This window comes from Lampetra fluviatilis, chromosome 15 (assembly GCF_964198595.1).
Source record: "Lampetra fluviatilis chromosome 15, kcLamFluv1.1, whole genome shotgun sequence".
NCBI classification, from domain to species: Eukaryota; Metazoa; Chordata; class Hyperoartia; order Petromyzontiformes; family Petromyzontidae; genus Lampetra; species Lampetra fluviatilis.
The window spans coordinates 9881698-9897231 of record NC_136289.1 but is presented as its reverse complement, the minus strand read 5'-3'; the positions used below and the strand labels follow the sequence as shown (position 1 = coordinate 9897231).

General features: G+C 49.5%; 1 protein-coding gene across 1 annotated transcript in view; it reads right to left on the bottom strand.

Moving 5' to 3' along the window:
* Positions 1-617: 617 nt before the first annotated feature.
* Positions 618-15534, bottom strand: part of LOC144936204 (START domain-containing protein 10-like) — a 46006-nt gene continuing 31089 nt past the window's right edge. Inside the window, exons 4-6 of the mRNA XM_078863185.1 lie at positions 15052-15169; positions 9369-9421; positions 618-7593 (exon numbers count right to left, since the gene is read on the bottom strand). Coding sequence (XP_078719311.1) covers positions 7363-7593; positions 9369-9421; positions 15052-15169 — 402 coding nt within the window. The 3' untranslated portion in view covers positions 618-7362. The remainder of the gene's footprint in view (positions 7594-9368; positions 9422-15051; positions 15170-15534) is intronic.

The window sequence follows — 15534 nt, the reverse complement described above, 5'->3', positions numbered from 1 at the left end:
TCAAACCGCTTTCCCTGAAAAGTCCACGCTTTACGAAGCATTATAATTCACGATATCAATTGCCGTGGGGCATGCACGCGCATTGCATAAGGTGGCTCTTTACCACTCACTCCCCCCTCCCGGCAAATATTGTGGATGTGGGTGGGTGGGTGAGATTAAATAGCGATGTTAATAAGAGGCCGAGTGAAGCGTGGGGGCTGATACGGTGGGGGAAAGGGGGGGGTTGGAGCACACAGCCACCATCTGTCAACAGCAAAATGGAACTCAACCACGAAGTTGGAATGACGAAAAGCACGTTTCGTTTTGACGGCCCCCCCCCCTCGCTAACCCCCCCCACCTCCCCTCTCGACCACGCCCCCAACCCCTAGACCCCCCCACCCCTAGACCCCCCCCCCCATCGCTAACCCCCCCACCTCCCCTCTCGACCACGCCCCCAACCCCTAGACCCCCCCCCCATCGACTCTCGACCCCACTCCACCCCCCCCTCTGGACCACCCCCCTCTCGACCACGCCCCCACCCACTCTCGACACCCCCACTCCCACTCTCGACCACCCCCCTCTCGATCCCCCCCACCCCCATCTCGACTCCCCCCCCCCTCTCCTATCAGGTGTACGATTTAGAATCACGGCTCCCGTTAGGTGCTGGTCTATTGTAAACAACAAAACTAATAAGCAGCACCAAGGCTGAACAAACCAAATTTGCTGTTTTATTAGATCAATGGGGTTATTTTGTTGTTGTTATCATTTCAAGCTTGTGCGCACAATATACATATCTTGAACTTTTAAATTAACTCATCGTCTACTGCTATTTGATGAGCAGGCTAAGAGAGGAGTTTTCCGGACATCAGAATCAGAATGTTTATTTATCCTGGAGAAATCCGATGAGCTATGAAGCTCTTATTCACGATGTTCAGTAAGGGCGGGTCAGAAAGCTACAAACAATACAACAAAAACGATGAGTGCAAAGTATAGAAAAGGTAAGCAAATCACTAAAAAGTTTACACACGAAAACTAAACTGGTTTTATTTTACCAGTCCACTGAGCTATGTAGTTATTTTTTTAGAAGCGACCTCGTCACAAATGATAGTAAAAATAAGTAATATAAATAATAATAGAAATAAAATAATAAATCACGACGTTTCGGAGGCAACACAAGTCCCCGTCATCAGGTGGGACCGTCACAGCTAAATTTACTGTATCAAGCATTTCTATTATATTTTATTTATTTATATTTTTTACCTACGTGACTTTACCGAAAAAACCAAGAGTATGAATCCTTGCAGTCACGAAAGCTTCAAATCTAGAACACAAATGATAGCTCAACGAAGTGGCTCAACGCAGTGGAAATTTATAGCGGCCAAATTCTCTAAACGCGTGTTTCTGAATTGCGGAGGGAAAAACAGGGAGGACATACAACGCGTACGAACAAAAAACGCAGTCGGAATGGGTTTTGGATAAAAATTATTTTAGATTTCGTCTTATAAAGGATACTTTAGGACAGGGGTGGGGAACGTCCGGCCCGTGGGCCGTATAAGGCCCGCAAAATCATTTGGCCTGGCCCTGCCAAGGCAACCACAGGCGGACACGAAATTCAATAAATCTAGGAGCAAACCATGAAAAGCAGTTGCAAGTAGCAGCAACACCATCAATACCAGCTAACATCACACGCCTCGCCAAATAGAAGCAATTCCAGCCATCACATTAGGAGTGGGTTAATTCAATGTTTGACCAAATATAACAGGCTAATTTTTAAGTTCATAATTTTGTATGGCCCGCGAAAGATGTTAGAAATATCCAAATGGCCCTTGGCAGAAAAAAAAGGTTCCCCACCCCTGCTTTAGGATATTTTCCTCAGGTGTTCAGATCATTTGCAATCGGAATAGATTTCTACATGTGACGTCACCTAACAGCACGCGACGCATTTTTTTTGTTGGCGTCAATATAGCGGACGTGACGTCACGAGTGTGACGTCACAGTTACCGGATTAGTCCAAAGCAATTTTAGTCATCGGATCGCCGTAAACATTTCACAACCTAGACCAAAAATCAGGAGCGGCACATCGCAGAACACGTAAAATTAGCCCACTTAGATTGTTTTTCTTACCATAAACCCCTCTTACAGTGTTCAAGAAGTCAGCGGCCGCTAACGGGAAACGAGGATGATTCAACAGATCTCTGCGAAAAACAGTCGCGGAAATTCAACGGCCCGTTGTTCGACGGCTCATCCCGTTGTGATGAATATAAAATCGGCGAGGGTGTTTTTCTGTTTTGTCTTTCGTTACGCGGAAGAGAGTGAGCGAGCGAGCGCACACAAAAAAAACCACGTTAGCGAGGGAAATGGATTCGTACGTAATTTGCAGGCATTCACAAAGCATTAGTGCTGCAAGACTCGCTTATCGCCCCTACATGCCATTACGAAACTAGATAATGGTCTTCAGCAGATAAAGTTGCAAGTGGAATTGTTGCCAAGAAGCGGAACGTAGCGGCAGCGCGAGAGATCGACGCGGCGGCGGCTGCTGCTGCATGGGTTGATTTTGAAATCAAAATCGTCCCGTCAAAATCAAAGAAACACATAACCTAAATCACTTGAATTACGACGGTGGAAACCGCTCCCATTAAGCACGGTTGGCTACGTACGGTGCGAACGAAGTTCAACACGCGGTACGGACGAATATTGAAAAAAATCACCAGCGGTATTCAAAACGTCCTCGCAAAGTCCGGAGCTGCTGATGAGACGTCGCACACAGCGGCGGTTGCAGGCAGGGCCGGATTCAGTTTTTGTGGATGGCACGGGGGGGGGGGGGGGGGGGGGTAACCCCTCCCTGGCAGTGCCGGATGAAGCGAGTGCGGGGCCTGTAGCAGATGTTATAAAAGGGGCCCTAAATAAAAAAACAAACCCACGTAAATATGAAAACACCAATTTTTTTTACTTGCATAGTAAAGTAATTGTATTTTTTCATTTGCTATACAGCCAGATAACACGACAACTCGCTAACCTTAAACACCCGGTCGTTCATAAAAGTTGAAGGCGGTATAGTACTATAGTAATAGAGCAAGTGCAAAATCACTGAACCGGAATTGATAGCTTGAAAGTATTTAGCGCGGCGCCCTTGAAAGTTTGGCGCCCGTAGCTACTACATATGTAGCTACTTTTGCTACTGGGATAATCCGGCACTGCTCCCCCGGTATATTAAATTACCTTCCCAAGACCGTTGTAGGACCGGACCCGTGCCCGATGCCAATGACTTCGCTCGTTAATCACGTCGCCACCTCAATCGTTGTTCGTGAACGAGATCGACGGATCGGATCGTGAGGCCAATTCGAAGTTAAGCGGGACAAAACTCACAATGCCGGCACGTGACCCCGCGAGTAATTGCAACATAGTAGTGCCACGGCTTGAAATGCATAACTAAATTACCGACACGATCTATCATAACGCGAGAGTACCGGCGTTTCATCAGCGACACCGCGATTCAACTGGGTCTGTAGCTCCGCGCTAGAGACAGCGACTTGCAATCGGAAAGGTCGAGAGTTCAAACCGTCGTTTGGTTGTTAAATAAGCCCATCATCCTTCTGGGGAGTGGGGGGGGGTCGCTAAAATATATACCATCTATTTTTACGGGAAGTCAAAAAGTAGTTTCTCCTGTGGACAGACTCGCCCCTGTTATATGAATGTGGAATGGTCATCACTGGCTTTGGACTGCAAACAATAGTACTAGCAACGCCTCGATGTTGATTTGAGCAGGAAATCGCGGACTGTTTTTCTTACTATTATGGAGCAGTAACGACTCTCTCTGTCTCTCTATATAAATTATTTTTGGTGGCTTCTCAAAAGCCGCATGCTCTGGGCTGTTGTGAGCCCCCCCCCCTTTACACCCCCTGCGTTAATCCGGCCCTGGCTGCAGGCAAAGCCACAAGCAGCAGCAGAAGAAGGGACATCGTGGGGAGGTGTTAAATCAGTCGTCGGCTTCCTGTAGGTTTGCCACCTGCAGCGAGTGGCGGTCGGGGCGTTACGGAGCGTGCCCCGGGTCGCAAGGGGTCGAAGCATCGAGAGGCAAGGGAGCAGCAGCAGATGGTGCAATGTACATTCGCATTACAAATCACTGGGAGGAAATTCAGTTAGGGTACAATTGACAAAATGGCCAATTTGTCCAGTCTAATTGAGATACAAATTACCAATTACTTTAAGATATGTAATTTAGATATCATTTACAAGTTACAAATGTGATCAAGTCACTCATTTAAATTACATTTAATTCAAACATTGTCCATCTCTGCATTAGAGGCCAAAGGATGAAGGGTGGATGGGGGAGGGAGGGTGGCAGGGGAGAGGGGAGGGAGGGAGGAGGGGAGGATGGGGAGGTAGTGGCTATCGGGTCGACACGCTCCACGTTTGGTCCTTAAGCCACTTGCTAAAAGCAGCTTATCGGTACCACCCAGGGTGCCAAATGCTACCAATGACTTTCTTGGAGAATGATATTCCCCCCAACTCGTAAATATGCATGGTAGCGAAGTCGCCGTCATAGCTTTGTATGAGAAAAAAAACATTTCACCATGTACGAGTACAAGTGTGCTTGGGGAGATAGAGAGAGAGAGAAACAATGTGAAATGAAACATCCACGGGATATGTAAATAAATAGGTAGTGTCTAAAACAAACAGCATTATTATCATTATTATACGCGAGGCTTTCTGCCCATTGTGGACACAACCCATGGTGCACACGGGAAACATTTGCCACCCCAAGTGATACCAAGCCCCCCACCACTCCTCCTACCTCCGGGTTAAATTGCCTAAGGCTACGAGCAATGTTAGCTTGGCAACACGATTCACGGGGTTTTTTTTTCTGCTGTAGAGGAGTCAAAGCAGTCAGAAGAGGCAAATTGTGCAACACGAGGCAGCGGATTGGAGCGAGAGCACACGGACATAACGCGTGCAACGATCAGTCCATCCTCCCCCCCCCCTCCTCTCGCGAGTCCGTTCAATTGTCACAAATCGAGTTGGTGAAATAAGAATTGTGTTGTTGTTGTTGTTTAAAAATAAACAATGCCACGCACACCGAAGCGCCTCTCGTGACCGCGGCAAACGCGCGAACCCATTACTCGCGCACAACTTGCGAGAATAAAATGCGATCGATGCATACGCGCTACCGTTTGAAGCATGCACCGTCGAGCAGAAGAGTTGTTGATTTTTTTGCGTTTTGTTTTAATCGATGGGACGAAATCGGTTTCTTCGAGGTGGGGGTCCGTGTCAGAAACATCGAAGCGGCACTCTTTTTTTAGGTGGACCGCCAAATTACCAAAGCCAACGTTGCGCGACCTGAGGTCAGAGGTTTTCCCCATTGAGTTTCTTATCGCCACCACCGTGGTACATCTTTGCGAGAGTCACACACAGTCACCTCCACAAGGTTTTTTTTTGGGGTGGATCGCGTAAATATATGAATGTGTCGTTAAAACCCGCCACCAGAGCCCGACACAGTCAACTAGTGAGGGTTCGCACGTAAACAAAACGTGCCAATTCGTCACTAGCACAGCACTAGTGTGTAGTGTATAGTGTAGTGTATAGTGTGTAGTGTATAGTGTGTAGTGTAGTATACTAGTACAGCACACAGGAGTGTAGTATATAGTGTAGTGTACTAGTACAGCACACCGGTGTGTTGGAGAGCCAAGCCACAACATTTACAATCCGAGTACGACGTTTTGCCAGTAATTACAACCAGCTTCATCAGGCGACAGCCAGATTTGTGGAGAAGCCCACCTGTTTCGTTCACCACATCTACGCCTCTAAATAAGGAACGAAACAGTAAGACGTATCCACAAATCTGGCTGTCACCTGATGAAGCTAGTTGTAATTACTGGCGAAACGTCGCACTCAGTTTGTAAATGTTGTGGCTTGGCTCTCCAACACACCAGTGTGCTGTACTAGTGACGAATTGGCCACGTTCTGTTAACGTGACAACCCTTACTAGATGGCTGTGTCGGATGGTGGCGGGTTTTAACGACACATTTATATATTTACGCGATCTACCCCAAAAAAAACCTGTATTATGGATGATAGTTACCTGTACGGTGTTTAAATGTCGTGTCAATCATGACCCTCCGCACAGGTCCCCGATGATTTCGAAACGCATCCCGCAAGCGATGGCGAGAATGCCAATGATTCCGATTGCGGCAATGTCTCCCTCATGTCACTATGTAACACGATTTTTGTTCCTGGGTTGTAAGTGTGTTCTTTTCCGATTGCTTATGCCTCAAAAGTATAGAGAATGGCTATTATTCCCCACAAACTTTGCTTTTGTGACCAGGACTTTACATGAAGGAATGACACAAATGCGCACGTTTTATCATTGAAAATAGGTACATTTCAAAATATCACTGTCCTGGTCACAAAAGCAAAGTTTGTGGGGAACAATAGCCATTATCGGTACTTTTGAGGCATAAGCAATTGGAAAATAACACTTACAATTTTTTTTGTTACACAGTAATTTTGCACGCCAAAGGCAAAGTTTCCCGTATAGCCTTAGCAGACTTTAGGGGGGCAAGTGCTGTTAGCGAACACCGATGCAGGCAGGCACAGCACACGAGGGGTGTGGGGTGGCCAGCATCACGTCCGGCCACCTCTGTCTCCGCAGTGGCGATGTTTACTACACACCGCGCACCAGGTACTCATTTGAGGCCGAGTCGACCTAGGGGAGCGCGCAGGACCAGTTCAGATAATCGTCACCGCTGTTGTCCGTGAGGGGGGATTCGAACTCTGGTCGCGGGGTTCGTAGCGCAGTGTGCGCTAACCACTGCGCCACCGCTCTCTACTTGCTTACGTATTAGAGTACTTTACACACGCACACTCTCATACACAAACAAGAACCTTTATCGTAATTTCAACCAACACACCCTACGTCAAAGTGAGAGAGACACACACACACACGTGTACACGCATACCGAATTAGAACTCTTCATATCGCGTGGCACGTGTTGAACCATCATCAGGCGCGTGCGGTGTGTAAATGTCTTCAGCTGCGTGCGTGAAATGTAATGTAACGTCGAGCTCTTTGTCAATTCCACTGTGCTCGAAGGCCTCTTGCCACGAAGGTCAGTGGGGGTGGAGGAGGAGGAGGGAGGAGGAGGAGAGGAAAGATGGATGGAGGACGAACCGCAGGTGAAGGTCGAATGACTGCGGCCAGGATGGTGGAGGAAGGGGTTGAGGAGGAGGTTTAGTGGGAAGAGGAATCGGTTGATGGCAGGGAACGTGGTGCGGGAGGAGCAGGAAGAATGATGACGAAGACGACGACGAGGAGGAGGAGAGAGGAGGGAGGAGGAGGAGGGAGTGAGGAGGAGGAGAAGAGCGTCGGGACTGGGCTCACGCCGCTCAGTTAGCGTTGTCGTCGTCCTCGCTGAGCTCTGCGTGGTCGTCGCACGCCTCCGCCAGCGCGCTCTCGTCGATGTGCTCCAGCGAGTCGCAGCGCTGCAGCGCCAGCTCGGCGAGCCGCACCGACGGGAGGTTGCTCTGCTCCGGGTAGAGCCACGGCTTGTGCTGCGGCTCGTGGCGACGCTTCCACGCCGGGTACTTGACGCACGCCTTGTGGATCCGCTTCATCGCCTGCGCGTGGAACGGTTGGGTGGGGTGGTTGGAGGGGGGAGGGGAGGGGGGCCGTGATGGAGTTGGAGGAGGTTGGAAGCAGGGTCCGCGCAGGTAATGACACTCGGGGTGGTGAAACCGGCTGCTTGGCTCCGACAAGCCGGACGCGGCGTGGTGGGTGGCGCGCAGTTACGTCCCAGCGGCAACCTTGCCTCCTCCCCCACTCTCGTTTTTGAACGTACATTTCCTATTATAAAATGTTTTTTTTTTGTTTTACACGAAAGAATATTTAATTTGTTGAAAAATAAAAGTTAGAGCGGACACGACGGGTAAGTTCCCTCCGAGCTGGGAGAGTGGACAGCAAGTCGCCTGCAGCCCGGGCCGGATTAACGCGGGGGGGGGGGGGGGGGGGTGGGGGGGCTCCCCGTAGGGGCCACAGCCTCGGCCCTAGGGCCTGAGGTTTTGAGAAGCCACCACAAATACAACGAAAAGAGTCGTTACGGCTCAAAAACAGGTAAAACAAATCAGCGATTTCCTGATAAATTGAACATCGAGGTAGTGCTAACAACTCCCGTTTCCAGTCTAAGGCCAGTGATGGCCATTCCATATTCCTATAACAGGGGCGAGTCTGTCCACAGGATGATGGGCTTTTTTAACAACCAAAACGACGGGTTTGAACTCGCAACCTTTCCGATTGCAAGCCGCCCGCTCTACCGCTGAGCTACCCGGTCCGGATGAATCGCAGTGTCGTTGTTGAAACTCCATTACTCTGGCGCTATGATGGATCCATAACCCCCAGGAGAGGAATGATGGACTTACTTAACAACAACAACAACCACAACGACGATTGAAACTTGTCGACTGGCGCGGGCACGTTGATCGTGCCTCGCCGCGAATGACACCGCCGGTCAAGATAACCCCGTGGACTTGCGGCCCGCCTGCCGGGCAGACTCGGGGGGGGGGGGGGGGGGGGACCCAACTCACTGACGGCGACTTTCACGGGACTCCGCGGCTACCGATTTCAAAATACGGAGAGCGAAACGCAAATAGGTGACGTGGCGGTTAACCTGGTGGCCGCTCGAACCCGGCGACACCGACTTTTAATCCCGCTCACGGCCAACACCAGTAACGATTCTCTGAACTGGTCCTGGGACTCCCTTAGGTAGACTCAGCCTCAAATGGGTACCTGGTGTGATGTGTAGTAAACGTCGCCACTGGGGACAAAAAAAAGGCGGACGGGTGTGGTGCTGACCACCCACCCCATCGTGTGCCACGGCGCCGGTCTTCACAGGTGCTACTCGCTAGCAGCACTTGCCCCAACAGTCTGTTCGGCTATATGGGGAGGGGGGGATCTTTGTCTTTAGTGATGATACGAATGATGATTTGCAGAGTTGTAGAAAGGATTGTGGGCGACGGGGCAGCGGGGGGGGGGGGGCGCCGTGTAAGGCAGAGGGACGGGGGTGTGGGGGGTAGAAGGTTGGAGGGGCACCCCTCATCGCGAGTGGGGGAGCCTGCGGATTGCTTCGTGCACCACACGGCGCGAGCGTCACGCCAGAGCAGCGGGACAGCGCTCTGCCCCCTTACACGGAGCCGGAGCCACTGAAGCCGCCGCCGCTCGCGAACATATATATAAAACAAAAACTTTGGCGGTTGGCAGGTGTGAATTCATGGGGAGGATTATGACGAAACTTTTTTGTTTTTCATTTACACCTACGTGGGGACGGGTGTGCGAATAAAATGAAGAATTGTACAAGCGAACGTCGGCTCTCGTTTCGGACATGGGAAGCTAATGTTACCTTCGGAGCCAGCATCTGAGAAGCCCGGTTCACCACCCACTTCGGCAAGGAGCCTGGCGATGAGAATCAGTGTCATCGTCATCATTGTCATCATCATCATCATCACGCCAATCAGCAACATGATCATTGTCGTCGTCATCATCATCACCACCGCCGCCGCTATTGATCATCCCCTCCTGTACTGGGGCAGTCCGGTGCCGAGTCACGTTGTGCTGCACAGGGACAGCTGCCCCTGGGGGTGCCCTTCAAATTATTTTCAAGGAGATGTAAGGCACTTTTAGCTTCTGAGGCATTTAAGCAAGCACAATTATTATTGTCATCATCATCATCATAAACTTCACCATTATCACTGCCACCACCATCGTCGGTATCATGGGCATCTATGCGAGACAGACGTTTTAAAAAACATACAATCTTACCAGAAAAATGTTTGGTTAAGTCACCATGGTGTGAATACACTTGTGATCATGTAAAATATTTTACTGGTAGGAACCTCCTTGTTACACCAGCCCACAGGGGATTATTGTGTCCGTCGTGCAGGGAGGGGCTGGGTGGGGAGGGTGGGGCTGGGTGGGGAGAGGGGTTGGGAGGGGCTGGTCACCCCGTGGTGTCCTTATAAAACTCAACGTTTAACCTACTCACGCCGGCTTGTGCCCGCCCTCACAGTCGGCCATATTTGCGGAATACACCACGCCGCCGTTGACCCTGCCCATTGACCGAGCAACCCAACGTTCCTACCAGCTCCCTCCGCAGGAATGTGTTTTGGGATTAAGCCAGCAGCTCTGCTTATTCTTCACATGACGCAGCGTCGAGAGAGTGCCACGATGGCGAGACGTTAACTCCCTCGCCTGATACACAAGAGGTCGTAGCCTCGATCCTGACCATGATGCACGTCTATTTTTTAGTTTGCATGTTCTCCCCGCCCCCCCCCTGGTCGCGTGGATATTTCTACGGGTCCTCCGGTTTTTTTCCCCTCCACATTTAGAATCACGCGTTTACAGTATTTGACCCACTATAAACTTCCACACGATAAGCCACTTCGTTGGGCTATCATTTGTGGCCAGGTCGCTTCTGAAAAAAGAGCTACATAGCTCAGTAGTAAAATAAAAAATATAGCTCAAACCAGCCACCAGAGGACCGCCTATTTCATTACTTTTTGCAAGCTAAGCAGCCTGGAGCCTGGGTCGTGCTTGGGTGGGTGACCACTCAGGAGTCAGAACACCGAGCTGGGTTCAAACCTGCACTTCAGCCACCCGTGTTTCTCAATGATAGCGAGGCGATGGCTTCAGCCCGAGCAGCAAACGAGGGCTAGAATTCTACGAACCCGGAGGGGAAATAGAGATGATGTTGCAATACCGTGCATACAAAGGACACGTCACAGCAAGAGAACGCCCTAGGGAGAATAGAATGGGGGAAGTAGTCTCGAGTCTGAACTCGAACAGGGGTGGGGTCACAGCAGTGCAGACAGAGCAATGGGGGGGCGGGGGGGCAGAAGATGACAAGGATGGACCTCCCATTGGGTGAAAGTTTACGGAGGGTTTTGACAGAAGACCTTGGTTGCTGGAGTGATGAGCACGTTGGGGAGAGTAGAGCGAGATGAGAGGGGAGGGTATGAGAGCTCATGTGAAGGAGTGGAAAGAGATGAGAGGTAAGATAACTCGTGTGAGGGAGTGGAAAGAGCTGAGAGGGGAGCGGTAGAAGAGCGCGCGGGAGGGAGTGGAGAGAGATGAGAGAGGAGGAGGTAAAAGCCCGAGTCCGTGGAGGATCTTAAAGACGGCGAGTGAGATCTTGCCGTTGATGATGGACTCGATTGGAGGGATTTAGAGACATTTGAGGTATTTGGGCGATGCTGGCTCATTTACATTCCTCATTCATCGTTTGAAATTTACCAAGATTTTTTTTTTTCGGATGGCATTAACATTCCATCCGGGGGTGGGGATACTTTCGCGACCATTCTGCAAATGTTGTTGCGATGACTGCATGTCGATTTATAAATGGCAAATTGCATCCCGCGTTGAAACATTTACAACCCACAAAAAAAACGCATTTAAAAGTCATCCTCGAGCCAACGACGATTTTTCAACATCCGAGGAAAGATAATGGAGGTACGCTGTGAAGTAATTCGATATTTTAAATTCAATAAATGCAGTCAAGAATTTTTCTCTCTCTTTTCTATCCGACTTTCCAAAACCAGTCGTTTTGCAATTAGCAAAATGTCTGCTTTGCATTACAAAAGCAAAACCCAATTGTGGCTTCGTTGGGTTTATCCGACAGGATTATTCACTTCCATGGAACAACGCAAGATGAAGCCAGTTCACATTATGGGTGGCGCGGGAGAGATCCATTTAGAGACGCCCCACTGATCACCTATTCACCCCCCCCCACCCCAGCAGGCGACTAAACTCTATGCAAAAAACGACAGCTTCCCATACACGACAGCGAAGAGAGTCAGAACATTTGATGCGTGCATTACAGATCGGTGGGCGACACGGAGGGGGGGGGGGGGGCCTTCCTTTAAGTGTAACGTTGTTGCCGTATTTTTGCTCCCCGTTCATTTGGTGCCGTGCATCGGGCGATCCATTTAGAGACACCCCACTAATTTGCAAGCTCTCTCTCTCTCGCTCGCTCTCTCTCCCTGACTCTATATTGTTGTGCAACGTTCGGCTCCACATCTTATGCGTAAACGTAAGTAATGAATGTATTAAGGTTGCTGGGAGACCCGGTGGATTGCGATTTTCACCGTATTATTTTAGCGGGGTGTCTATTAAAAGGAGCACCCTGTACCGGCTGCTAGAAAAACATGTTTCAACACTTCTGAAAATTTTAAACAACACCGCGAGAAATGTGCCTCCTCCGGGCTCTGGAGACCACCTGGAGAAGATTCCAGGCACGTGTTGACAATGATGGCGAATAAGTGGAGACTTTTTGTAGCTACTAACATAGATTTTGTTACAGTGTATTATGTCTTTTGCCATTAAAAACGATAGTCCCATGTAAGTGTTAACATTTTTTTGAAGCACCCTGTATTTACTTATCTGGAGCCAAAAATAAAGGTTTGTGCGTACGGTGACCGTCTGGAACCTTCGCGAATAACTCTGCATGTGTGTGGGGGGGGAGGGGGGGGGTCTCTGTCACATTTGAGCATCAAAATTGATCGTGATATAATGTTTACGTGTGTAAGCTGCGCTGCAAACCTAGCCGCCCGAGTTCGATTCCCCACTCTCAAGGCCAAAACCATTGATGATTATCTGAACTGGTTCTGCGCCTCCCCCGAGGTCTTAACAGTACCCGGTGCGATGTGTAAATTTCGAGCCAATTGGGAGACAAAGGCGGCCGGGCGTGGGTGCTGGCCACCCACCCCCTCCTCGTGTGCCGTTCCGACCTTCATTAGGTGCTTGCTAACGGCACTTTCCCCAACAAGTCTCGAATTGTGATTTAAGTAGAAGCTAGAGATTTTTGTTGAGCTTCAGTTTGATCCAACCCTTTGCACCTCGTCATTTGGGACATGTTTAGCAATCATCGGGCTAGTGCAGTGAGTGTGCGACAAGTGTATTTATACTTAAAACTATAAAACTAAACTATATGTATTCACCAGGAAAGGCCCATTGAGCTATGTAGTTCTTTTTCAGAAGCGACCTGGCCACAAATGATCGCCCAATTAAGTGGATTATCACGTGGAAATTTATCGCAGCAAAATACTCCCAAACGCATGTTTCTCAATGTGAAGGGAAAAACTGGAGGACTTGGGAGAAAGATTAATGCAACTACGGAGAACGAGACATGCAAACTCCAAATATACAGGCGTCAGGGTCTGGATCGAACCAAGGCCTTCTGTATTCCAAGCGAGGTAGTTAACATCTCGCCACCACGGCACCCTCAATGTAGAAGGCTTGTAAAGACGAAGACGCTTACCACAGCGGGTTGCAAAGGGGAAGCTAACATTTGCGGAAACCCCTCCATAAATAATTGCAATCTAATTTTTTTTTAATCCACGCACAATTTGCATAAGAGGAGCAGACACTTCATTAGCTTTCACTTAATCAAATTCCTTGCACTGCTGATTCCTAATTGCGAGTGGGCATTATTCCCTGATTTAACATTTTTATTCCCTGTGCTCGCACAAGGAGCAGCTCTGCTCTGATCACTGGAGCTGCTCCCCATGGCTGCTGCTGCTGCTGCTGCGTGCAAGGATGACTGCTTGATCCCACCTCCTCGCCCCCCTTACAGATACGGCATCAGGAACACGACTGCTGTTGCAAGTGGATTCTGCTGCTACTGCCGTATACATTTGCTTTGCCACTGCTAAATCTGGTGCTGGTGTGCGTTCTGCTGCTGTTGCTGTGAATTTTGCTGTTTGCTGTGAATGCTGCTGCTGCTGCTGCAAATCATCCTGCTAGCTATTCCCCTGCTGAGTATTGTGTATTCTGCTCTGAATTATCTTGCTGGGCATTCTTCTCCTGTTGCTCGCTGTGCATGCTGCTGCTGCTGCTGCGATTTCCGTTTCTGCTGTGAATTCTGCAACTGCTGTGACTTCCCCTGCTCTGTATTCTGCTGCTAATGTTGCTGATGTTGCTGATGATGCTGCTGCTGATGATGCTATGCGTCGGTTTGTCTGTTACCCAAAAGCGAATATTTAGGCAACTGCTCATATTCTAATTTGAAAACAGTTTAAATATTTCATTGTCAGGCTCCCTTGGTGTAAAATGCATCCTCTTACTGGTACTCTCTCTCTCTGGCACAGCTATATACATGCTATGTAGAAGGGCCATTACCTAAAACGTCATTTAAAAATATATTTTCCTTATAAGGCCACCCACTGGAGAACGTGTTGAACTGTTTCATCTGCGCTTGTGTACCACTGCCAGTACAGCAGAAGGACCAGAGTTATTTCGCTCTGTCGCTAAGGGCTCACTCGCGATCGTCAATCCCGTGCGTGTACCGCCGTCGATAGTTTTTCGATTCGTACAAGCCAGTGTTGTTGTTCTTCATTGCCAAAGCCACTGGTGGCCCCCCCGATGGCTTTTAGTGCGGCCCCTGACGTGCAGCCCCCGTCAACACACGAATGTGAAAACGCCCCACATTGTGCTGTCAATCCCAATGGTTTAAAATGTGTGGTGGCCCTCACACGGATTATGTCTTATCGGCAAAAGTGCCCCCCCCGTGAAAATAAGTGAACGCTGGTCAGTATAAGCGTTATAGCGGAAAGATCTTCTGCCGGCGACGGCATGGGTAGGGAATTTACAGAGCCGCACCTTAACAAAAAAACTATAATTCGCCGCACTTAAAACCGGGGTTTCGCATGACCCTCTGCATCGATCCCGACCCCGGCGCCTGCTGTATATTTGGAGTTTGCGTGTCTCTCTCCCCGTGGTCACGTGGATTTTTCTACAGGGTCGTCCAGTTTTTTCCCACCACGTTTAGAATGAACATGCGTTCAGAGTGTTTGGCTGCAAGACATTTCCCACGTGATGATAAGCCACTTTGTGAGAATCCATCATTTGCGATGTGCAGGTCGCTTCTGAAGAAGAGCTATATAGCTCAGTGGGCCTTACCTGGTAAAATAAAAAAGGTTATTTTTAGGAGGGGAGGGGGGGAAAGAGCGCTCGCATCGTTTGCCACGACACAAGAAGCGAACCAGGCCACATGGGGGGGGGGGGGGCGGGGGCATTGGTGTCACGCGTACCCTTGGGGTCAAGCTGGGTCAGGTAGATGAGGGTGCAGCCGTTGTTCCCGTGAGACCGCACCAGGTAGCCTGTGAGGATGGACACCGCTCGGACAAAATCCTTCTTCGGCGGAAATTTCTGACGAGCGACAACAAAAAGAGAAAAAAGAATAATAAGGATTCACGTTGTCGTCCGTGGAGGCCACGTGCAGCCGCACCGGTACGTAGCGCAACGGGTGCGCGGGGGGTCAGGTCAATTTGTTTCCGACGCACAAACACACAAAAAAATCGCATTCAATCAGGAGCAGTTGCGCGAGTAGACTTGCGGAGGAAAGACGTGAATGGGCTCATTTATTTTAACGATTAAAATCACAATGCAATATCAAGAGCAACATAAATCTATATGAAAACACAATCACAAAAAAAAAACACATGACTGCGGTGGGAAAAAAATACAAAGCCATCTCCGTGCCCGAGCGAGCGCGTGACGTTTTGGCGCGCGCG